Consider the following 26,109-nt stretch of genomic DNA (forward strand, 5'->3'; position numbering starts at 1 on the left):
TGTGTGTGTGCATGTGTGTGTGTTTCAGTATTTCTGCATTATGCTGGAGACCAGGCACACTTTTTTTTTTTTTTTTAAAATAGATATGAACACTATTTAATTTGTCATTTCTAAAAAAAAAAGAGCTCAAGTGAATTTGTAGCTTCAGTTATCTAGTGAATTTGTGTGTAAAATTCATTTCTCTGGGTTCATTCTGTCATAGAATATATTGAAAATATGCATATTATACTTATGGTATGTTGATTTCTTAATTTGTTTTGTAGCTTCTTAAATAAGATATATTGCAGTTTTATTAGCATGTGGATATGCTTCTTAATTTTAAGTCCATTTGCAACATATTATCACTGTAGAAACCTGCATAGCAGAAAAGACACTGCATTAACTGGCTTTACCTTCTTAATAGAAAATAACTGATATCTTTATGGGTATATGCATATATCCACAAAAATAATAAGATAAAATATGTTTGTAGCAATTTCAATTATAAATGTAATTATCAAAGTAATTATTCAAAATTAGTGTTTTTAGCTAGTAGCTTTTCTTTTTTTCCTAGTATAATAATTCTGATTTTGTTTACACCAACATAACATTTCATGTAATATATTTGGGGAAAATAAAAAGTGGAAAAAACAACATCTTAACAAAAGGATATTTAAGTCTAAGTTATTTCACCGTTAAGAATCATTGGGAAATTTTTCAATATATCAAGCCTTGGTACACAATAGAAATGTGATGCAGGAATAGACTGATATCAGTAAGCATATTATTTGCATTAAATCAGCAGAATTAATGCAAAGACAAACACGTGAAGTAATCAAGGAGAATGGCAGGATAAAAAGCTAGTAATTACAGGATATTCAAATTAGACCATAATTACTATATAGCCAAGCTGTATCCCTCTTAGAATTTTTCCGTGGCCAAAGAAAGGGCCAGGACAAAGATGAAGGTGACATAATTTGGGATGTCTAGCATTGCATGGGTTAATTCTTGGATTACTACTCAAACGGTTTTGTGTTTCTCTTTTTTGTTTTCTTCTGTCATTTAGGTCTTTATTCTCTGATCTACTGTTTCCTAGCTGACTAGTTTAGCACAGTAGTTGATACTTTTCTCATTCCCAACCTTTGTATCTATTGCCAGTCTTTAGTTACTGGTATGCCACTTCCATGAACCAATCATTGGATAATAGATTTCTATTCAGAAAACTGGTCAAAAACTTCTCATATACGTCCCCTATTGACTATCAGCTGTCCTTAAAAGTAGTTTCCTAATAATTGCTATAACCTTTATGAATAAAATAGTAATCATATGTAAGAATGGCTGTATATGATTTAAAAAGAGTTCCTGGGTGGTACAAATTGTTAAGCACTTGACTGCTAGCTGAAAAGTTATGGTTTAAACCCACCCAGAGGTGCCTTGGAAGACAAGCCTGGATATCTGCTTCAGAAAGTTCACAGCCTTAAAACCGAATGGAGCAGTTCTCTGCACTCGTGGGGTCTCCATGAATCGGAATTCATTTGATGACAACTCATGAAAATCATATTATTTAAAACCTAAAGATATGTTCATATTCAGACTTATGTATTGAACTTCAGATGTTAATTTTACCTCTGTTATACCGCCTAAAGTATGCCCATTCTTTTAACACTGTCACTATATTAATCCTAATCTTGTCCAGGTCTGCAACATTTCTTCCTTTGATTACTAAAGTAGCCTCCCAATATACCTCTCTGCCTCCAATCTCTTCTCATTCTAATCTGTATATCTATTATCTCACTCTTCTGCTTTTAAATAGTTAAATGCTTAAAACAGCTTTTTCCGAAATGTTCTGTGGTACACAAAATCCATGAAATATTAGTAAGTGTTACCCTCTATGTCGCCTTCCTCTCTGAAAATAAACAAACATAATAAAAATTAAATATTGTTTGATGATAAATGTATTTGGGAGAACAGAGCTAAACAAAATTAAACTTATTTTATTTTCTTTCATATCCTTCATTATTTTCAAGGATATTAAGAACTCTAAAGGGAGACAATGAATGTGACATTTTCCAAATTAGTAATCTCTCTCTGTTTTATTCTCATAACACAAGTATTCCATGAAATACAAATCATTTGATGCAGCTTAAAAGATAAATTGTAATCTCTGTATTATGCAATTCAAAATATTTTCAGCCTGTACTCTCAACACACCTCTGTAGGCATCTTGGTGTGTCTGATTGCTTGCTCCTATCTTAAAATAGCATCCACTTTTCTCTGACTCCTTAACTTTTTTTTCTTGGAATTTAATTAGTTCCCTGACCCACAAAGCAAATTCTTATCATGGTTCAAGACAAAAGTTTGATTATTATTCAATTATCAATCCTTTAAAATATTTGAAATATTACGGGCAAAATATCTTTGTTATAATTTTCATGTTCAGATTTGCTATTGAGTTTGAACATACTTTAATATATTTATTGTTGATTTTTTTTATTTATCTTTATAAATTAAATAACAGTATCCTTTATTTTTCTATTTATCTTTTTTCATATTTTTTAAAGTACTTTGTAAAATCTAGGGATTATTCTTCAAGCGTCATATAAGGTTAAATAGTTTTTGCAAGTATTCCGTGAAAAAAAAGTGTCTTAGTTATTTAGTGCCCCTATAACAGAAATACCACAAGTGGATGGCTTCAACAAACAGAAATTTATTCTCTCACAGTCTATGTGACTAGAAGTCCGAACTCAGGGTGCCAGCTCCAAGGGAAGTCTTTCTCTCTATGTCAGTTCTGGAGGAACGTCCTTGTCATCAATCTCCCTGTGGTCTAGGAGTTTCTCAGCACAGGGACACTAGATCCAAAGGACTTGCTCCCCTTATTGTTCTTCATTCTTGGTGGCATGAGATCCCTCTCCTGTCTGCTCAATTTTCTCTTTCATATATCAAAAGAGATTGACTCAACATACAACCTAATTCTGTAGATTGATTCCTCCCTAATTAACATAACTGCCTCTAAACCTGCGTCATTAACATCATAGAGATAGGATTTACAGCACATAGGGAAATCACATCACATCACAAAATGATGGACAACCATACACTACTGGGAATCATGGCGTAGCCAAGCTGATACACATTTGGGGGACACAATTCAATCCATAACAACAAGCTATCCTTTAAACATGTGTATAATATTTTCCCTCATAAAGATAATTAAATTATTCCTGTTGTCCTTTTTCCTATGGGATATCTGGTATTTATGGCTTCATTGGGAGTGCATTCCCGCTCAAATCATATAAAAGTATGTTTTCTTTCCTAATTTTTCTTCACATCATTAATAGTTTCACCTTTTATGCATAGCATTTTAACATATCTGAAGCTTATGATATCAGGTAGTGATATAAATTATTTTTAATGTAATGTAAGTTGTACAAAGGTCATTTACTGGTACATTTCATAACTGATTGAATTCTTGGATGATGGAAGTGTTTATGGTATTGAGACACCTACTAGGGAAAAATTTTTTTAATGTAAATAACTTTTCTTTTTCTGATTAAAAAGTAATATATACTCAGGCTTGAAAATTGGGAATACACAGAAAAAAATATAAAGAAAAAAATAAAAACTATCCAGAATCTTACAACCTAAGTTAATCTCTGTTAAAATTTTGGTATATTTCCTTTCTGTCTTTTTTTCTAGGTATACATAGGTCTAGAAGGAGCCCTGGTGGCTCAGTAGTTGAGAGCTATGACTCCTAACCAAAAGATCAGCAGTTTGAATCCACCAGCCACTCCTTGGAAACTCCATGGAACAGTTCTACTCTGTTCTACAGGGTAGTTGTGAGTTTGAATCGACTAGATGGCAACAAGTTTTTGTTTTGTTTTTTTTAATATATCTAGATATTTAAATGTAATGTAATTATGAATGCTACTGTATACATGGAGCCCTGGTGGCGTAGTGGTTAAGAGTTCGGCTGTTAACCAAAAAGTTGGCAGTTCAAATCCACCAGCAGCTCCTTGGAAACACTATAGCGCAGTTCTATGAGTGGGAAACAACTCGATGGTGCCTAACAACAACAACATTGTATATATGCTTTCATATCCTGTTTTATTCTTATTTTTTGTTAATATTTTATTTCTCCTTGGTTTGAAAAGTTAACATTGTAATGTATTTTTCCATTTCTATAAATCTTCAAAAATTTTTTCTGTAATGGTTGCTTTTTGAATGTACCAGATTTATTTAGCTTCCCCCTTTTTTAGGGTATATGATAGTGTTCAGTGTTTGGGTATTATAAATAATGCTTTCATGGATATTCTCAAACACACATTTTTCCTGACTATCTGATTTTTTACATAGGATTAATTGTTAGAACAGGAATTGTTGCATTAAGTAATATGAACTTTTAAAAAAAATTATGGGGTATGTTGTGAAATTGCATTTCATATGGTTGTACAGTTTTAACTGCCCCAGTTATGTATGTAAATGCTCACTTCATACCTTCGTTAGCATTGAGTACTATCAAAGGGGAAAACAACAACAACAGCAAAATAACAAATAGCCAATTTGACACTTGAAAACAATATTAAACTTTCATATTTGGGAACATAGAGTAGCTCTTTTTATAATCAGTTCTTTTGATTGTGTGTGTGTATTAAAATATAAGCTTCATATATTCTTGGTAGGTTTATTCCTGGTTATTTTATATATTCCTTATTGTTTGGAATAAGATAGTTTTACATTATACTTTATTTCTAAATTTTATTTAATTTTTGAATTAATTGAATTCTCTGTAACATTTTCTTGGCCAGAAATGTTTGTGGAGATTAGCTTTTCTTTTATTTTTAATTTTTATTTTTTTGGACATTAGCTTTTTGAAAAATTTCTCGATTTCTATAACAGAAATTTGTTTTCTAGGGACAGTATTATCAAATTATATTATCCTTAAAATTGTTCATTTCATTCAAGTTGTCAGACTTGTTTATATAGGGTTGGTTAAAATATTCACTGATGTTTGATTTTGTTTTCTGTGTTTTTACTGTTTTTACTGTTTTTTCTACCTTGTTATTTCTCTCAGAAAGCACACATCTTTCCTTTTTTGTATGCTTTTAAGTATAATGTTTTTTTCTCATTTTCTGTTAGACAGTAGTAATCAAGTTAGTTTAATGAGCATTGCATTCTATCAGATAATATTTCTTTTCAGGATCTGCTGAGTTGGTTTTATGATATGCATTTTAAAATCTATTAATATTTCTATTATATATGTTCCACAATAATGAAACATTCCTGCAATCCTGGGAAAAACCATTCTTGGCATGCTTTATTATTTTTTAAATACATTATCGTATAATTCAATTTATAAGTGAAATTTAGCTTATGCTAAGTTTCTTCTTTTGTTCTGCCCTGTTCCTGTTATTGGAATCCAATTATACAAGCCTCATAATAAGATAGAAAGTTTTCCATAATTTTTCTTGTACAAGAATAATTAGTATAATATTAGGACTCTCTGTCCTTAAATGTTTACAGAATTCATAATTTAAATTATGTAGGGCAGGCATCTTTTTAAAAGGTAAATATTTGCCATAATTATATTCAATTATTCTTAGCTTATTCAGGTTTTCTCTTAAGTTTTATTTCTTGTTTAATATTTTTTATGAAACTAGTCATCAAGGTACTAAAATTTATTTGATAATATTTTAACAATCTTCTCTGAAATAAATAACAGAATAACAAATAAGTACTGATAGTTAAGTTCCAACTCATAGTGACCCTAAAGGACAAAGTAGAACTGCCCCATTCGGTTTCCAAGGGGGACCTGGTGGATTTAAACTACCGACTTTTGGTTAGCAGCCGTAGCTCTTAACCACTACACCAGATGGTTAAGTGCCATTTTTTCCCTTTCTCTCAAATGTTATCTATCTTCTCTGCTATTTTTTTTTTTTTATTTTGCTTAAACATTCTTGCCAGTTGTTTTCCTGTTATTGTTAGTCTCATTAAGATACTGGCTTTTATTTACTTATTTTTACTGTGACTATGATTTTATTTTATTGTATTAAATTTTTTTTCATTTTGTCATTTAGAATATACACAACAAAGATTACACCAGTTCAACAGTTTCTACATGTACAGTTCAGTGACATTGATTATATAGTCTTCAAGTTTTACAGCCATTCTCACTCTCCTTTTCTGAGTTGTTCCTCCGTCATTAACATAAACTCACTGCCTTCTAAGATTCCTATCTAATGTTTCAAGTTGCTCTTGTCATTTTGATCCCATATAGGTAGTTCTTAAAAGAGCATAATGATAAAGGAAATTTTTTTATTGATTAATTTTTCTGTTTTTGTTATTTTATGTTTTAAAGTTATGCTTCCTTTTTTTCCAATTGTTATTTTATTTTCATTCTTTTTCTAATCATTTGATTTTAGAGATTAAACTTCTTTAATGTTATTCCTTACTTTTTCTGAATAAATATATGTACCAAAACCCAAAACAAACGTGTTGCCGTTGAGTCTATTCTGACTCATGGCGACCATATAGGACAGAGTATAACTGTCCCATAGGGTTTTCAAGTCTATAAATCTTTACAGAAGCAGACTGCCACATCTTTCTCCAGCGGAGTGGCTGGTGGGTTCAAAACGCAAACCTTTCTATTAATAGCCGAGTGCCTCAGGCTATGTATTTTCCTTAGTGTAACATTTTAACTTCATTATACAGGTACTTTAAATACAATGCTGTTGTTTTTATTAACTTATAAGTAATTTTTATTGTCATTTGCAATTTCTTCTTAGTTCAAAAATTTCTTAAACTTATTTTCAGAATTTTTTAGTGAGTGAACATTTTACCTGTATTTTCTTCTTAATTTCTACGGATTTTTCATTGTGGTCAGAGAATGTGCTTAGTGTCATTTATTTGGCACATGATACAAAGTAGTTTTCATGAATTATTCCAAATGTATGTGCAAAGACTAGAGACACTTGGTTGGGCACAAAGTGCACTTAATATATTTTTTAAATTAAGCTCATTAATGGTATTATGCAAATGTCCTATGTAGTTATCTTTTTCTTTTTGTTTTTTTCAGTTTGTCTGTTGTGCCTCATTAGTCTCATTTTGTTTTATGGGGCTGTCTAATCTTTGGCTGAAGGGTGAACCTCGGGAGTGACTCCATTACTGAGCTAAAAGGGGGTCTGGGGGCCATACTCTCGGGGTTTCACCAGTCTCTGTCAGACCAGTAAGTCTGGTCTTTTTTTGTGAGTTAGAATTTTTGTTCTGCATTCTTCTACAGCTCTGTCCAGGACCCTCTGTTGTGATCCTGGTCAGAGCAGTCAGTGGTGGTAGCTGGGCACCATCTTGTTGTACTGGACTCAGTCTGGTGGAGGTTGTGGTAGTTGTGGTCCATTAGTCCTTTGGACTAATCTTTCCCTTGTATCTTGTTTTCTTCATTCTCCCTTACTCCTTAAGGAGTGAGACCAGTGGAGTATCTTAGACAGCTGCTCACAGGCTTTTAAGACCCCAGACGCTACTCACCAAGGTAGAATGTAGAACATTTTCTTTATAAATGGTGTTATGCCAATTGAACTAGATGTTCCCTGAGACCATGGTCCCCACAGCCCTCCACCCAGCAATTAGGTCCCTCAGGGAGTTTGGATATGTCTATGGAGTTTCCATGACCTTGCCTTGTATAGGTACAATATTTCTGAACTTTCTAAAAATAATTCTTCTTAGATATGTTTAGTTATTTTCAGTTTGATAACATTCATCTTTCTTCTCTTCAGGAAAATTTATCATTATTATTTAATTCTATATATTCTGTCTATTCTTACTTTCTGAAGTTACATTAAATTTATTTGAAACTTCCTACAAAATTCTTAACTTTGGCTAATATGGCAATATTTCTAGTATCTCCAACTATTAATGATACACCTTTAGTGAATTCTTGAGCAAAAAAAATCTCTAGCTCTCTTGCTATTCTTTGTTTCTCTTCTGTTATCCAGCCAAATAATTTTTAAATGATTATTATCAAGATTTTCGTTGGAACTTATCACTTTTAAAAGACATTTACTTTGGATGGCAGTATAGTTTTATTCCTTCTGAGGATATTATATATGTGTGTGTATATATATATATATATGATTATTATTGTCTCATTTTCTATAGTTTCTAAGTGTCTGATATTGCATATGTGGCATTTCGTGATCTTTTCATGGAATTAGTCTTCCTCAAAATTTTGGAGGTTTTTAATTGTACACTCATCTTTGTATGTGATAATCCCTGTTCACTCTTCATGGGTTGTATTAGAGCTAAGCATTTCCTGAACACCTACCATATACGAAGTAGTGTGCTTGATGATATTATAGATTATAGATGAATGATCATTCTAATTACTTGAGTTTATCCCAGGTTATTGGGAGGATAAATGAAAATGCTATGCAGTAGCTGTTTTTCTGTTTGAAGGGACTCTCAATCTATCCTTGCCATTCTTTGCTACCTGGGACACTTGCTTGCATATTTATCCCAGGAGAAAAAGCTGTTGATTATTTTGAGGCTAAAAATTTCTACTGCTTGCTACTCATCACAAGTTAGGAAAGGAGTAGCTCATCCCTGAAGAGTAAACAGTTATGTAATCATTAGCATTAATCATACTATTTTGAGCTTCAGGAGAGGTGTACCAGATCTTATTCCATTTTAAATCTCAACTACTTAGCATAATGATTGAATCAATAATAGTCAAATATGTATTTTCTATTGAATAGTAACTTTACTTTCATTTTTGACTTTTTCTATTACTTGAATCAGTTGTGGGTTATAGCAAAGATTAAGTATATTGTACATGTTGCATCTCAGTATATAATTCCAGTTCTGGAAAGGCTATTTCTCATGAAACCCTACACTTAACCTAAGAATGTTGTCAAATATTAATTCTTTTAGGCAAAATGAATAAGAAGCTAATTAAAAAGTTGATTTTTATACTTTTTGGCTTTCATTTATTTAGAAATGTAGTCATCTTAATGTTATGTTTTTGCTGTAGAATCATTTTAGACTTGATTTATTTTAGTGATATTTATAATTCTGAAAATTTGAGATAGCATAAGTATCAAATATGTTGGTCTCATTAAGATTATGGTATGTTAGAGATATATCCAATCACTTAAGATTATTTTATAATAGAATAGTTATTGATACGAAAACTATCTCTGGTATTCATAAGTGAGAAAAAGCAAATTATATATTATAAAAATTATATGTATAATATCTTCCTAATTTTCAAATGGTAAATAATTACATGTTTTGTCCATTGAACATGCATTTATCTCTTTTTAAAAAAAAATCAAAGCATTTGTTTTGAACCTAACATCAAGGAAACACAGAGCACTGTAAGAATTAAATAAATTGGAAACAACATATGAGCGAATAAACCATCAATCATAGAATCATAGGACTTAGAGAGTCACTTTCCTAGAGAAAAATTTCCAAAAACATAAGCAATGGAAATGAAGTGATTACACAAGAAATGAAAAAGTGATAAACTTCTCTAAACTGAAAGATACCTTTTTTGGGATTCATCATTTGCATTTGCATATACAATCTACTTTACCTAAAGTAGTCTCTTGCCCCTCCTCTATCTTGTGATTTCTATGTTGTTGTTAGGTACCGATGAGCCATTTCTGCCTCATAGCCACGCTATGTACAACAGAACCAAACACGCCTGGTCATCCTCACAACCATTGCTATGTTTGAACCTATTGTTGCAGCCGCTATGTCAATCCATCTCATTGAGGGTCTTCCTCTTTTTGGAGGCTTTCTACTTTACTAAGCATGATACTCTTCTCCAGGGACTGGTCCCTCCTGATAACATGTCATAACTACCTGAGACGAAGTCGCTTCTAAGGAGCATTCTGGCTGTACTTTTTCCAAGACAGACTTGTTCGTTCTTCTGGCAGTCCAGAGTATCTTCAGTATTCCTCACAAGCACCATAATTCAAATGGATCATAATTCGTCTTTTGTCTTACTTATTCATTGCCTAGCTTCACATGAACATAAGGTAATGGAATATATCATGGCTTGGGTCAGGCACAACTTAGTCCTCAAATTGACATCTTTACCTTTTAACACTTTAAAAAGTCTTTTGCAGCAGATTTGTCCAATGCAATACATTGTTTGATTTCTTGACTGCTGCTTCCATGGGAATTGATTGTGAATCCAAGTGAAACGAAATCCGTGGCAACTTCAATATTTTCTCCATTTATCATGATGTTGCGTATTGGTCCATTTGTGAGGATTTTTGTTTTCTTTATCTTGAGGTGTAATCCATACTGAAGGCTGTAGTCTTTGATCTTCATCAGTAAGTGATTCAAGTCCTCTTTATTTTCAGCAAGCAGGATTGTGTCATTTGCATATCACAGGTTGTTAATGAGTCTTCCTCCAGTCCTGATGCCATATTCTTCTTCATATAGTCAAGGTTCTTGGACTATTTGCTCAGCATACAGATGGAATAAATATGGTGAAAGGATGCAACCCTGATGCATGCCTCTCCTGATTTAAATCACATGGTATCTCCTTATTCTCCTTGTTCTGTTCAAATGAGTCACTCTTGGTGTATGTACACGTTCTTTATGAGCACAATTAAATGCTTTGGAATTCCCATTCTTCAAATTTGTTACTATCTATGCAGTCAAATACCTTTGTATAGTCAATAAAACACAGGTAAACATCTTTCTGGTATTCTTTGCTTTCAGCCAAGATCCTTCTGATATCAGCAGTGATATCCCTCTTTCCATATCCTCTTCTGAATCCAGCTTGAATTTCTGGCATTTCCCTGTCAATATACTGCTGCAACTGTGTTTGAGTTATCTTCATCTAAATTTTACTTGTATGTGATATTAATGGTATAATTTGATGATTTCCGCATTCTGTTGGATCACCTTTCTTTGGAATGGGCACAAATATGAATCTCTTCCAGTTGGTTGGATAAGTAGGTGTCTTCAAAATTCTTGGCATAGATAAGTGATCACTCCCACTGTCGAATTTGTTTGTTGAAACATCTCAATTGGTATTCCGTCACTTCCTGGAGCTTGTTTTTCGCCATTGCTTTCAGTGCAGCTTGGATTCTTCCTTCAGTATCATAAGTTCTTGATTGTATGCTTCCCCCTGAAATGGTTGAATGTTAACCAATTCTTTTTGGTACAGTAACTCTGTGTATTCTTTCCATCTTCCTTTGATGCTTCTTTCATTGTTCAATATTTTCAGATTTAGTCCTTCAATATTGCAAGTCGAGACTTGAATTTTTTCTTCAGTTCTTTCTGCTTGAGAAATGCCAAGGGTGTTCTTTGCTTTTGGTTTTGTAACTCCAGGTTTTTGCACATTTCATTATAATACTTTGTCTTCTTGAGCTGCCCTTGAAATTTTCTGTTCAGCTCTGTTTCTTCATCATGTCTTCCATTTGCGTTAGCTACTCAGCATTCAAGAGCAAGTTTCAGAGTCTTTCTGACATCCATTTTGGTACTCTCTTTATTTTCTGTCTTTTTAATGACCTTCTGCTTTCTTCCTGTATGATGTTCTTGATGTCATCCCACAACTCGTCTGGTCTTTGGTCGTTAGTGTTCAGTGTGTCAATTTTTTTCTTAAAATGGCCTCTAAATTCAGGTGGGATATACTGAAGGTTGTACTTCAGCTCTCTGTACTTGTTTTAATTTTCTTCAACTTCAACTTGAACTTGCATATGAGCAATTGATGGTATGTTCCAAAGTCGGCCCCTGGCCTTCTGACTGGTGATATTGAGCTTCTCCATCGTCTGTTTCCACAGATGTAGTCTATTTGATTCCTGTGCATTCCATCGGGTGAGGTCCACGTGTATAATTGCCATTTATGTCCTTGAAAAAATATATTTCCAGTGAATAGTTCATTGGGCTTGCAAAATTCTATCATGTGATCTTCAGCATTGTTTCCATCACCAGGACCATATTTTCCAGCTACTAATCCTTGTTCATTTTTCTAACTTTTACATTACAATCACCAATATTATAATTTTATCTTGATTGCATATTTATTCAGTTTCACACTGCAGAAGTTGGTAAAATTCTTCAATTTCTTCATTTTTAGCGTTAGTGGTTTGTGCATAAATTTGAATAATAGTTACATTAACTTGTCTTCCTTATAGGTGTATGGATATTATCACTGACAGCACTGTACTTCAGGATAGATCTTGAAATGTATTTTCGACAATGAAGGAATGCCATTCTTCTTCAATTTTTCATTCCCAGAGTAGTAGACTGTATGATTATCTGATTCAAAATGGCCAATACCAGTCCATTTTAGCTCACTAATGCCTAAAACATTGATCTCCAAGCATTCTATTTTTGAAAACTTCGAATTTTCCTAGATTCATACTTCATACATTCAACACTCTGATTATTAATCGAAGCTTGCAGGTATTTCTTCTCATTTTGAGTCCTGCCACATCAGTAAATTAAAGTCTGGAAAGCTTGATTCCATCCAAGATATTAAGGTTGCCTCTACTTTGAGGAGGCAGCTCTTCCCCGGTAATATTTTGAGTGCCTTCCAACCTGAACAGCTCATCTTCTGGCACTATATCAGACAATGTCCCACTTCCATTCAGAAGGTTTTTGCTGGGCATTTTTTTTAGAAGTAGGTTGCCAGGTCCTTCTTCCTAGTTTGTCTTAGTCAACAATCTCTCTAAAACCTGTACACCATGGGTGACCCTGCTGGTATTTAAAATATCAGTGGCATAGCTTCCAGCAACCTGCAAACCACCACAGTGCAACAAACTGACAGACGAGTGGTGGGTGATTTCTATATCACTCTTCAAACAGCTTAAATTTTACTTATATGTATACATATATATATAAATATGTTATAGCTATATAAATCCAAATGAATATTTAGTTTAATCCTCTCATTATATGAGAGGTCAGTTAACAGAAATTTAGAGACAAGCTCAATTTATACATCAAATTATCAGCATTTGACAGACTGGTATTGGGTTTACCTGATTTACAGGCCTTTATCCGTTTACTTAATCTAATGCTTAGAGTCAGTTTGCAAGGGTACAAATATTGACCCCACTGTTAGCTAATTGTTTAAATTTAGGAAGTTTAACAGTTTTGAGACTCAGTACCATGACCATTGTAGTCCCTGGGTTGTGCAAAACGGTTAAGTACTGGTTGCCAACTGAAAGTTTGGAGATTCCAGTTCACCCACAGGTGCCTCGGAAGAAAAGTCTGGTGATCTACTTCCAAAAAATCCTCCACTGAAAATAAAAATTCATAGCTCTTTATCGAGTACCGTTCTACTCTGACACATACGGTATTGACTTGACAGCAACTGCTGGATCATGATCTTTAACATGGAGATATTATTAATATATATTTCAAAATGCTACTCTGAAGAAGGAAGAAAGAAAATTTAGTATCCTTCCTGTCCTAGTCGATCATGCCCATAGACTGTATGATGATTAAAGATCAGTTGCCCCTGCACCAGGTTGAGTCCAATATATGAGCCCTGATTGTAGGCACTCAGTAAATTTGTGCTGAGTTAAATGGTGAACGAATTATTAGAAAAACAGAAGTGTGGTAATGTGCATGACACAAAGCTTTTTAATTGTAAAATAGTGTATAAATTAGCAGTATTTAAGTACAATTAGATGTTTACACGAATCCAGGGTTCCTCTACAGGCCAGGCAGTAAGATTCTTGTGTTAGTGATTCTCAAACTTGTGCATTACTCAGAACCACCTGGAGTGATTAATAAAGCACAGGTTGTGGATTCCATCGCCAGAGTTTCTTGTAAGCGCTAAGCTGCTAACTGTAAGTTTGGTGGTTTGAACCCACTGAGCGGCTCTGCAGGAGAAAGGCCTGGCAATCTGCTCCTGTAAAGATTACATCCTAAGAAACTCAATGAGGCAGTTCTACTCTATCATATGGAGTTGCTATGAGTCAAAAATTGATTTGACTGCACCCAACAGCAACAACAAGTTCTGAGGGTACTCAATAATTTGCATATCTTACAAGGTTGCAGGTGATTTTGTTTCTGCTGGTCCAGAGATCACACTTGTAGAACCACAGTTCTAATAACAACAAAACTTAAAGTACATTTTATGTAGCAACAAGTCAAATAATTTTTATGTAAAACAAATTTTATATCTACAGTATTAAATTATCATGCCATGTACAGCTCTGCTCTCATTGAAATATGGAAACAAATATACATCAACAGATGCATGAAGGAGGTAACATTTCAGCTACAGTTTAAAAGCCTACAAGGATTTAGAAAACCTGGGGATTTTTTGGTTGTTTCTTTGTGGTTGCTGCTGCTACTTTCCTTGCTGTGGTACTGACATATATTAAAGACTGGAAAATGAACTAAATATTTTATTCCTATTATTTTTGATTTATTCCCATTGAGAACTTTTTTAATGAATTTATTGGTTAGTTAGCGTATTTGGAATTGCAAATAAAACACTCATTGAACTTAAGTTTGTCAGTAGTAGATTTTGCTTTGTTTAGTGTACCTGTACTCCTGCTAACTGTTCTTTAGTTCTATTTTGTAATTTTTAAGAGAACACTGAGGAGGGAAAGTACTACTGGGCTGGCAATATTTATTTATTTACTTAATTATTTATTTATTTATACATGGATTATAGCTATTTTAGAGTAGCCCTGGTGACTTAGTGGTTAAGTGCTCAGCTGCTAACCCAAACGTTGGCTGTTCGAACCCACAATTTGCTCCATAGGACAAAGATATGGCAGTCTGCTTTCATAAAGATTACAGTCTTGGAAACCCTATGGGGCAGTTTTACACCGTCCTACAGAGTCGCTATGAGTCAGAATAGACTCTATGACAATGAGTAGATGACTGTTGGAATGTGTTTACTTTGTGATACTTCATAAGAAGATTTAAAAAAAAAAGCTTTTTTTAATTGAATAATCGAAAATCCAAATAAAACATTCATTTCATTTATGTTTTCCAGTTATCAGTCTTTGAGGTCATGTCTAGCTCATCTCTTCAAATTAATTGCTACAAGAACAGATTTTCCTTTTTTATTATTGTATTGAAACAAACTAATTAAGATAATGCAGCTCTAAGAGTTTGTTTTCAAAAAAAAGTTCTATTTTACCCCACATTAGTTTATTGAAGAAGATAAAAGATGCTATAGGTTTGATGGCTAATTTTCTTGAAGTCAGACATACTTTGTCAATGGAGAACTTGAATAAATGTATTTCATTTCTAATAATCATTAGATTTTACAATGATATATAAATATTTTAACTTCACTCTGTTGTGGTCAGAGAAAATACTTTGTATGATTGCAATCTTTTTAATTTTGTTAAGACTTGCTTTGTTCTCTGCAATATTGATAGTAGTGTACTGAAGTCTTCAACTATTACTGTAGTACTATTTCTCCCCTCATTTCTATCAATGTTTGCTTTATATATTTAGGTGCCTGAATAGTGGGTACATATATATTTATGATTAATTGACCCTTTTATTACTACAGAATGTTTATTTTTAACTCTTCTGACAAATTTTGTCTTAAAGTCTACTTTGTATAATATTAAGCTTGCCACCCCAGCTCTCTTTTGATTATTATTTGCATGGAATATTTTTTCCCTCCTTTCACTTTCAACCTATTTGTGCCCTTGGGTTTAAAGTGTGTCTCTTGTAAACAGCATATAGTTGGATCATTTTTTTTTTTTTAATTCATTCTGACACTCTTTACTGTAATTACTGATAAGAAATGACTTACTTCTGCCATTTTGTTGTTTTTGTGTGTCTTAAGCCTTTATATCTTTGTCGTTTAGTCCTGCTTGTGTTTGTGTTTTGTTGGTTTATTGTAGTGAGCCTTTTTGGCCCCATTCTCCTCATCCCTGAAATCCTGGCTGCCTTGAGTGTCTAGAATTCCAATGTTCATCCTCCTTGCAAAATCCATGTTACTGCTAGAAGTTCTCTCATCCTATGCTACTTATAATTAGTAACTTAAGAGAGAACGAAAAGATGGCATAGAATTTTTAGTTGACCTTAATGAGTTTACCTTTTCTTGAAGGATATTATTCTTCAAGTGCTTACTGCCGTGGCTATTAATGATTTAATATAGTTATTTTGGTATTATATGTAATATTTTTTGTGTCTTGGTGAGCTATTTAGTTTGCTATAAAGTATTACACTGTAATAAAATTAGAATGTTCAATATTAATTTCTAAGATGGTTATTACCGAATAAAATATTTCATTATTATTTTTATGTATCTAACTCACTTTATTTTTTAAATGTTTTAAAATTTCTCATCAGAACACTTGATTACATCTCCCAGGCCTATTTTGCACTTAATTATATTATATTGGTGGTTTTAACTTCTTCTTTATAAAGTATGGTATTTAAAAAAAAAAAAAAACTTAATGGAGAAACAGCCTATGATATTGATGGAGGCAGTAACCAACTTTAAGTTCATGGACTTTTTAAAATCTCAAAGTTTCTTACATGTATTGATTACTGTTTAAAATATTTATAAATACTGAACTAATACATTGTATGTACTTTTTGGTTTAACTGATTCAGTGCTGAATATAAAACAACAATTTTCTTTGAAATTTAATTGTCAAATCTTTTCAACAAACCATATTTCCTTATTTTTTATAATAAAAGCACCTATTTCTGTAAAGCAACATTTAGTAAAACATCCCAAGAATCATAATTATTTACAATGATATAATTAACAACTTCAATATTAGGGGAAAAACTAATATTTTATTAGCAATTACTTTTAGAATAAATATGTTAATATATTACTATTTTGGTGACTTTTTCAAACTTAGTAGCTTACTACAGCCTAAGAAATACAGACAACATATGTTTTAATTTTTTGTTAAGCTAAGAAATAAAGAGATAATTTTCGATTCCTTTATTGCTTCGTAGAATATAATCATTTGATCTGAAATACGTTTTTCTGAACTGTATTAAAAACGATAAAACAAGGACAGCAGCATTGATTTTCGCTATGAAATTCTCAAAGTCTGTATCTAGGTCTGCACAATCGGTGGCACGTTATGAACACCGTCTTTCTTTTGTGGTTCACAGATTGTCAGCAAACTGTCACTCTCTGACACCTCAAAGTGATATGGACTCCAGTAGCTCTGAAGAATTCTATCAGGCAGTTCACCATGCAGAGCAAACTTTCAGAAAGATGGAAAGTTACTTGAAGCAACAGCAACTCTGTGATGTTATCCTGATTGTTGGGAACCGAAAGATACCTGCACATCGGTACAGTAGTATTTATTTATTGAGCGTATGTAGTCCTGTGTTTAGAAGCGATGGACTGGTATGTAGATTGCAGAATATTCTATATGATTGCAGAATTGAGAATCCATATTTCTAAGGGATGTTAGTTCTTCTTTTTTTTTTCCTTTTTTTTTAAATCTTTTTTTTTTTCTTTTTTGAGAGGATAACTCCTATTTACAAAAACTAAACCAAAACTGTTGCCATGGAGTTGATTCCAACTCATAGTGACCCTCTGGGACAGAGCAGAACTGCCCCATAGAGTTTCCAAGGAGGGCCTGTTGGGTTCAAACTGCTGACCTTTTGGTTAGCAGCCATAGCACTTAACCACTACACCACCAGGGTTTCCAGCTCCTATTTATAACTACTATAATTGCTATTTTAAGTAGCTGATTTTATTGAACAAATAAAGCAAGTGTAAATGATTTAAAAAAATTACCTTCTTATAACTAGAGATGATAACTATGGAGAAAAGTACTCATTTGTGTCTGACTCACATTTATACTGAGTGGAAATCAATTACAATTTAGGTGGATGTATAGTTTCCTAAGATCTGAAATGAGACATGCTTTTCAGTCAATTTTTAAAGAAAATCAGGTTATATTGAAGACATATTATTTGTTTCAACTAGGAAGTTCAAGGTGCTTCATAGATGCATCTTTATTTTGCTCTTATTGAAAATTACTTAATTTATGATAGTGTAATTCCTAAGGCTCAATATATTTGAAAGCTAACACACTACTACCTTACTTATAAAAACTCATTAGATTTGCTGTTGGTTTTATACTTCATTTTTCTAATTTTTCCTTGAAATTTTAAGTGAGAAAAGCATTGTTATTTAATTTAATTTAGATACTTATTATTTTAAAAAGTTGAGTACATGTGCAATCAGCCTTAGACTATCTTGAAGTATGTCACATTTAATACTATTAATACTAAGGATTTAGTAAGAAGGATAAATTATCCAAGTGTACAAAAATATTTTCAATGTTTTCCCTATCCTGTATTTTTAAATTGAAATGATATTATCTGGATAATATATGTTCACCTACTCGTGGACTATTAAAAATATGGCTATATTACTACCATGATAGCAAGATTAATATGTGAGCATTGAATCAAAGGTTACATTGTGAACATTAAGATGTGCATATTGAATTTCTGATACTGGAAAATGTATAAGAAGGAAAAAAATGACACTGAATAATTAATCATGATAATTTAGAATTTCGATCTGCCGGCTAGCTATGGCACAAACTCTAATAATGTACTATTCAAATTTATTTTTCAAATATTACTATGAAATTTCATTATCATAGGTTAAGAGAGCAATTAACACAAATAGTCATTATTATTGAAAGAAATATTCAATATTGTAATATGTCTAGCAAAAATGACTTATTCCCTCTTTTTATTGGTACCCCTGTGATTAAGCTACTAATTAAAAAGTTGGCAGTGCAAATCCACCAGTCATTCCTTGAAAACCATATGGGAAAGTTTTATTCTGTCCTATAGGGTTGCTATGAGTTGGAATTGACTCAGTGGCAACGGGTTTTAGCATTCTTTAGTTTCAAAAGCAATTATAGCTTAAATTAATAATAGAAAATACTGTTAAGAGTAGTACTTCTATGACTATTTATAATTCTTGATTTTAGTAATTACACAGATAAAGATTTACTCATTCTTAACCTTTTCTTAGAATTTTGAATGTATATAATTCATCTGAGTGATTCTTAAAAATAATGTACTTAATTTCTATTGCTGTCAAAAAGCAACCTTGAAATTTAGTTACTACTTTAACAAAATTTGTGACTTTAGATTTTTATTTTCTTTTGTTCTTAAGTTTTCCATACTTTTCAGTAATTAATCTATGCTAAGATTCTATGTAAAAACAATCTTACTTCACTTTCTTGGACAAGTTCAAAATTAGTTAATGAGTTATGGAAAATTAAAAGCATAATAGCACAATTAATATTACTAAATATAGATATTTTTCTTTTTTAAAAACTCAAACAAAGTAGGCAATAACTAATCTTTTCTTTATTTTTAATTAAGAAATAGAAATTCAGTTACATTTTTCAGAGTAAGAGATAGTATTCTTAATTTGAGAATCTAACTAAAGAAATTTACTGTATTAAGCTTATAAATTAGTTAAGAAATCTTATACATATTTGTTAAAAGACAGACGGACTCAATCGACTAAAAATATATTAACACTTAAGGTGCTCATTATTTTTTTAATGAGAGACATGTTTCATTTAATTTACATCATTTTACTTTATAACCTTTTATTAGTATTAATTTAACATTTCTCTTTCTCATTTGAAGCATTTTTAAACTAACATATTGAGCAATTCCTTATACTTATAGTATCCCACATTATTTTTTCTTATTACTCTTTATTCTAGGTTCTTAATGTTATTGCATAAATAATTATGCAAGTAGCTTTATAATAATTTTAGAGACTAAGAAAAAAAATCACTTCTCTAGAAAATCCTAGCAATTTATTACTTATATATGAATTTGCATGAATATTAAATATTTGCTCTTGAACATCGAGTAGAGAAAGCGAATGGAAGAAATGATGAAGTAAAAGAGCTGAACAGGAGATTTCAAAGGGCAGTTCAAGAAGACAAAGTAAAATATTATAATGACATGTGCAAAGACCTGGAGATAGAAAACCAAAAAGGAAGAATACTATTGGCATTTCTCGTACTGAAAGAACTGAAGAAAAAATTAAAGCTTCATGTTGCGATATTAAATGATTCAATAGGGAAATACTAAACGATGAAGAAAGCATTAAAAGAAGATGAAAGGAATACACAGAACATTTAATTGTGCTCATGATGAACCTGTACATAGATCAAGAGGCAGTTGTTCGAACAGAGCAAGGTGATACTGTGTAGTTAAAGTCAGGACAAGTGTGCATCAAGGTTGTATTCTTTCACCATACTTACTCAGTCTGTATGCTGAGCAAATAATCCAAGAAGCTGGATTATATGAGAAGAAGGGGGTATCAGAATCGGAAGACTCATTAACAACCTGTGTTAGGCAGATGACACAATCTTGCTTGCTGAAAGTGAAGATGACTTGAAGCACTTACTGACGAAGAGCAAAGACTACAGCCTTTGGTATGGACTGCACCTAAATATTAAAGAAAACAAAAATCCTTAACTGGACCAATAAGCAACATTATGATAAACAGAGAAAAGATTGAAGTTGTCAACGATTTCATTTCACTTGAATCCACAATCAACATCCATGAAAGCAAAAGTCAAGAAATCAAAAAATGTATTGCGTTGGGCAAATCTGCTGCAAAGACCTCTTTAAAGTGTTAAAAAGCAAAGGTGTCACCTTGAAGACTAAGTCATGGTGTTTTCAATTGCCTCATATGCGTGCAAAAGCTGCATACATGTGAAAATTGGGCAATGAATAAGGAAGACTGAAAAGAATTGATTCCTTTGAATTACGGCATTGGTGAAGAATATTGAATATACCATGGACTGCCAAAGGAACAAACAGATCTATCTTGGAAGAAGTACAATCAGAATGCACCTCAGAAGGAAGGATGTCGAGACTTTGTCTCATATTCTTTGGACATGTTATCAGGAGGGACAAGTCCCTGGAGAACGACATTATGCTTGGTAAAGTAGAGGGTCAGTGAAAAGGAGGAAGATCTTCAATGAGATGGATTGACCCAGTGGCTGCAACAATGGTCTCATGCATAACAACAATTGTGAGGATGGAGCCAGACCAGGCAGTGTTTTATTCTGTTGTACATAGGATAGCTATGAGTTGGAATCGACTTGATGGCACCTAACAATAACAACAACCATGATTAAAAATGCTAACATTTTCTAGTTTACAAGTAATTTAAATCCTTATAATTCTAAGTCAGACAACTATGAACAATGTGAAAAAGATACTCATGAGGTACCAAAAAAAGCCAAATGCTGTGTGGGCAATTACAGATATATTGTACCCTTTGATTTATACTTTAACCCAATGAAACAATTGTAATTAATACATGGATGTTATTAACCCTTTGCTTAAAAAAAAAGACAAAAATCCTAACCAAATTGATGATTTTTAAATTATTCTCATCGTTTTGATTGCAGAGTTAAGTATTGTCTTTGGGCATAAAACATATGGTGATACAATAGTAGCACTGAAAAAATGAGAGAATATTATAATAATCTCAAATAATGAGAAAGGAAACAATTTGGAAAGACATTGCAAGATGGTGACATAAGAACTTAGTACTGAATTGTAAATTCATATTAATTGCCTGGAATCATTCATAACTTTTCAAATATATTGTTACTTAAGTGAATAAAATTTTACCTTTAAAAAAAACTCTATTAAACATTTTATGTAGTGGTTATATTATTTATAGGTTTTTAACCTGACGTAGATTGCAACTATCAATTCATTTATAAATGTCACGTCAATTTAGACAAGTTTACTTATAGCAAGATACATTTTTTAGTAAGCAAGGACTGAAAGGCCAATAAAATGTAAAATGATACATTAATATATTTTTGCACAAAAAATAATCGAAATTCTGAATACATCTCTACTACAGACCCTCAGGGAGCCCTGGTGGCAAAATGGTTAAGAGCTCGGCTGCTAAACAAAAGGTCGGTAGTTCGAATCCACCAGCTGTTTCTTGGAAACCTTGTAGGAACAGTTCTGCTCTGTCCTATAGGGTTGCTATGAGTCCTAATCAACTTGATGCCAATGGGTTTTGTCTTTTTGTTTTCTTTTTTTTTTTACAGCCCCTCAGAGAAATCCTAAAATAATCTTCTCACAAATAGTTCAGAGTTATTGATAAGCAACAAGTGAACCAAAACATTTACATGTAAATTCCTGAATACTAAACATAGAGGATTACTTGACAGAAAGGCTGCTCTTAATTAGGAGTGTCAGATGCTGCAAATTAGACTGATGAAATCAGTAATTAATATATGGGAGCTGAATTTTCAATGGTAGGAGATTAAAGACCTTTTTGTTATAATGCCCTGATATATAATGCAATATGATACAGCTAGTGAAAGTTTTTTTTTTTTTCCCCCTCTTCAGCCATTAGTAAGAGTAAAGGCATTGGGCAGAAATAAATGGGAAATCTATAAATATCTAAGGTAATCAGATTGGAAATAATGTTATTTATGATTTTTTAAATTATATCTTATAAACATGAATTATATGTTTATAAATTTACGTTATAGAAACAGTCTGGAAGGATATACAATATACTGTCAACAAAGCATTCTCCTAGGTAGTTGGGCTTATGATGCAGGTTGAAGGAATGGCTAGTTTTTAAAAACGTATGAATATATATATAACCAAACCTGTTGCTGTCGAGTCAATTCCGACTCATAATGACCCTATAGGACAGAGCAGAAATGCCCCATAGCGTTTCTAAGGAGCAGCTGGTAGATTTGAACTGCCAACCTTTTGGTTAGCAGCCATAGCTCTCAACCACTGTGTCACCAGGGCTATATATATATATATATATATGTATCATTCAAAACATTTAGAATGAACGTGAAATAAATTTATGATTAAATTAAAACAGTAATGAAAAAGAAAAGATCAACATTTGACAAGGACAAAAGGATCTTGCACTACAGATCAAAACACTGGACATTTCATTCTTTGTCCGTCTCTGTTAATGAATTTATTTTAAGAATATATTTATTATCTTAATATTCTTTACTGTGAACTAAAGGAGCCCTGGTGGTGTAACAGTTAAGCACTGGACAGCCAACCAAAAGGATGGCAGTTCAAACCCACCTAGTGGCTCCATGGGATAAAGACCTAGCAATATGCTCCCATAAAGATTACAGCCTAGAAAAGCCCGTGGGACAGTTCTACTCTGTCTCATGGGGTTGCTATGAATCCAAAATTGACTTGATGACACCTAACAAGAACAACAAGAAGTGTCATGTAAACACTAGTTGAAGACAAAATTTGCAATTGAAATGACACATTTCACTTCACTTAAAATAAATTAAATACGGTAGAAAGTAATCATTTTCAGAAGTAACTTAGATATTATTACCCAGGAATAGACAAGTAGACTTGCTTTTCTGTTTTGGTAGGAAATGTATTTACATATATTATCTTTGATGAAAGAGGAATAATTCATTTCTACCATTTTATTAAATCCAACACCCACCTAAATCTCTCAATCCGCTTGATAGTTATAATAATTATTATAGTTAGAATCAACTGCAAATTGATTGATTCCAAGTGGAAGACATAACTGCATTAAGAAATGAGTAGCATGTATAACAGTATAATGAAAAGATTTTCAGAGGACTTGAGTTCGAAGACAACATAGTGGAAAATAATAGGTATGCTATTTTAGATAGTAAGAACTATATGGAAAAATAGGAAACTAAAGAATATATATATGTGAAAATTATGATGGTAATAGTTAGATGAATGCAGACGGGTTTGTAGTGGGAAATTATGCCATAAAAGTAGAGAAGTTTGAATTTGTGATTAGAAGTTGATGTAGATTCTTGAAGTGGGGAGAAACAAAATTAAATCATTAGTAACCACAACAGTAAAAGCAACAGTAATAATGGTGCAAGTATGAGTCAGAATGGACTGGAGGACAATGGGTTTTGAGGTGTTAAATATGCACCAGGTACTGTTTGAAGTCTGTAAAGGGAAGAAAGTCCTTATTTTCCCCATTTTTGAAAATAGAATAAAAGACTGAGGCATGGAAAAGTGAAGAATTTTGTCTAAGTTATGCATTTAGTAAGTGGTGGAAAACAATTCAAATCCAGAAGTTTGGCTGCAATAGCAATTCCTTTAACCCCTATAATAGCTTAACTATCAAAATTTAAGAAGGAAGCTATGAAAATGGTACAGCTTCAAAAAATGTACAAAGAATGATCAGAGTCGAGTCTAGTTAAATGATCAGGGCAGCTATCGCAGTTGATCCAGGCAAGAAATAATGACTACATGAATATACAGAGAAAGATGAATTAAGAAATGTGGTGTGATAAGTCAGGTTCCCTAGAAGTAGAGCCTGAAGCTGGAATTCAGGTGTGTGTCATTTATTTAAAAAGTGTCCTCAGGAGAAAGGAAAGCAGGATTGGGCAGAGGAAGGAGCAAACCAAGGGTGTGGTCCATTTGGAGGCTTGCTTTATCCTGACCCCTAAGAAGCTCTGTAGCATGACTTGTTCCAGAGTTGGTACCATGCTATGGCAAGTGGGCAGCATTTTATACTCTGGTTCTATTAGTCATTGACATTAGGTCCACCCTCAAGATGAAAGTGAGGGTGAAGGGAGATTGTTGAGGTTGGGGGATACGGTGCGGGAAGCAGGGGCACATACATTTACAGGGAGTGAGGCAGCCCTTGTTGGGCAATTCTCCAGGCAAGGGACAGCTTGGAGCTGGTAGCTGCTAATATCATTGCGCTGAGGACACGGGTATGCCTCGTAAATGCCATCTGGGTAGGGAACTAACAAATTCAGTGCAAAAGAAAAGTTGAATTTTGTGTCATATTGATACAGGCAATGAAGTAGAAGGAAACTTAAATAATGATTTCATTATTTCTGCTTTGGAAGTGTAACATATTGGTGTACGTATTAGAAGTAGAGAAGGGTAAAATAAGTTTATTTTAGTTTTGTGAGTTTAGCTTATGGCATACTGAAATGCTATTGGGTTATTTGAAGTGCAGTTGTTATAGGCCATCTAAGGATGACTCGGAAGCATTGACTGTTAAGCTAAAAATTTAGAAGCCTAAAAAAAAAAGTGGAGAAACGAAAGGGTCAAGGAGTAGGAGTGGGAAGAGACGTCAATAAGAGGTAAGGTAAGATAAGAAAGTCTGTACTGCTTTAGCTAAGAAGGGGATTTAAGGAAGGAGTAGGAGGTCAATAATGTCAAACACCACATCAAACTGGAGTGGAATTTAGAAAAGTTTAATAAATTTGGAAGGAAATAAATTTGTGGTAACCTAAATAAAAGATTTTCCAGAGTGTTGGCCTGCATACACACATGTGCACGCACACACATGTGTATATATATATATATATATTTATTTGCTACTGCTTCTCTTGCATTAATAGAAGCTAAATATATACATATTAAAGTTACTTTCTATCATGCATTAAATTCTTCTTCTAAAATCTAATTCAAATTACATGCATCACTAAATCTAAATACAGTATAAAATTTGTCTGCATTTCTCTTAGTGAGCTATCAATATTTGGTAAGTTATGGTTGATGGAGAATATTTCATGTAATTATTTATGATTGAATTCTGCAGACCATATACTATTTTGCCAGATATGGCTGTGGCCTTGTCACAAATACAGCATTTATATGTGAAAGATTAAACCAGTTAACTTTAGATTAATATACATTTTATACCAGGAGAGTTATATATCTCCTAGGTTTATAATATTTTATGTTTATGTCATAAATGTTATGTCTAGTTCTTTTGATGAATCTGATCATTTGACATGTTTTAATTGTACTTAAAAAATATTTGAAGACCCTTGTTTCTTAATCATTTTGTCAACTTTTGAAAGTTAAGAATTAATATACTGCTAGTATTAATGTTAATAAAATATTTAAAATCATGGATCATATAAAACACTTCTTAAATGAATAAAGTATATACGTAAAGACTTTTTTTCAGGTAAAAGAAGAAATTTGTCTTTGTTGAAGTTGACTTTAGTTTGCCCCTTCATTTATATTATATATCAGATAAAATATATAGCAAATAAAATTATAAAATAAATAATTGAAAAAGTATTCCCCCTGATTTGAAAATTATTAAAGCTTTCAAATAACAATGCCCTGTATTGCCCTTTCTTTTGCTCCTTT

At 32.5% G+C, this 26,109-nt stretch overlaps 1 protein-coding gene across 2 annotated transcripts in view; it reads left to right on the top strand.

Moving 5' to 3' along the window:
• The window catches only part of KLHL1 (kelch like family member 1), a 492,649-nt gene that overhangs the window by 159,745 nt on the left and 306,795 nt on the right, over positions 1-26,109 (top strand). The window contains exon 2 of one of the 2 annotated variants that reach the window (XM_004371430.2): positions 17,062-17,244. The exons of the other annotated variant lie outside the window; for it this stretch is intronic. Within the exon in view, the coding sequence (XP_004371487.1) occupies positions 17,062-17,244 (183 nt within the window). The remainder of the gene's footprint in view (positions 1-17,061; positions 17,245-26,109) is intronic. 2 annotated transcript variants of the gene reach the window in all.

The sequence above is a fragment of the Trichechus manatus genome, unplaced genomic scaffold, assembly GCF_000243295.1.
Source record: "Trichechus manatus latirostris isolate Lorelei unplaced genomic scaffold, TriManLat1.0 scaffold00013, whole genome shotgun sequence".
Lineage (NCBI taxonomy): Eukaryota > Metazoa > Chordata > Mammalia > Sirenia > Trichechidae > Trichechus > Trichechus manatus.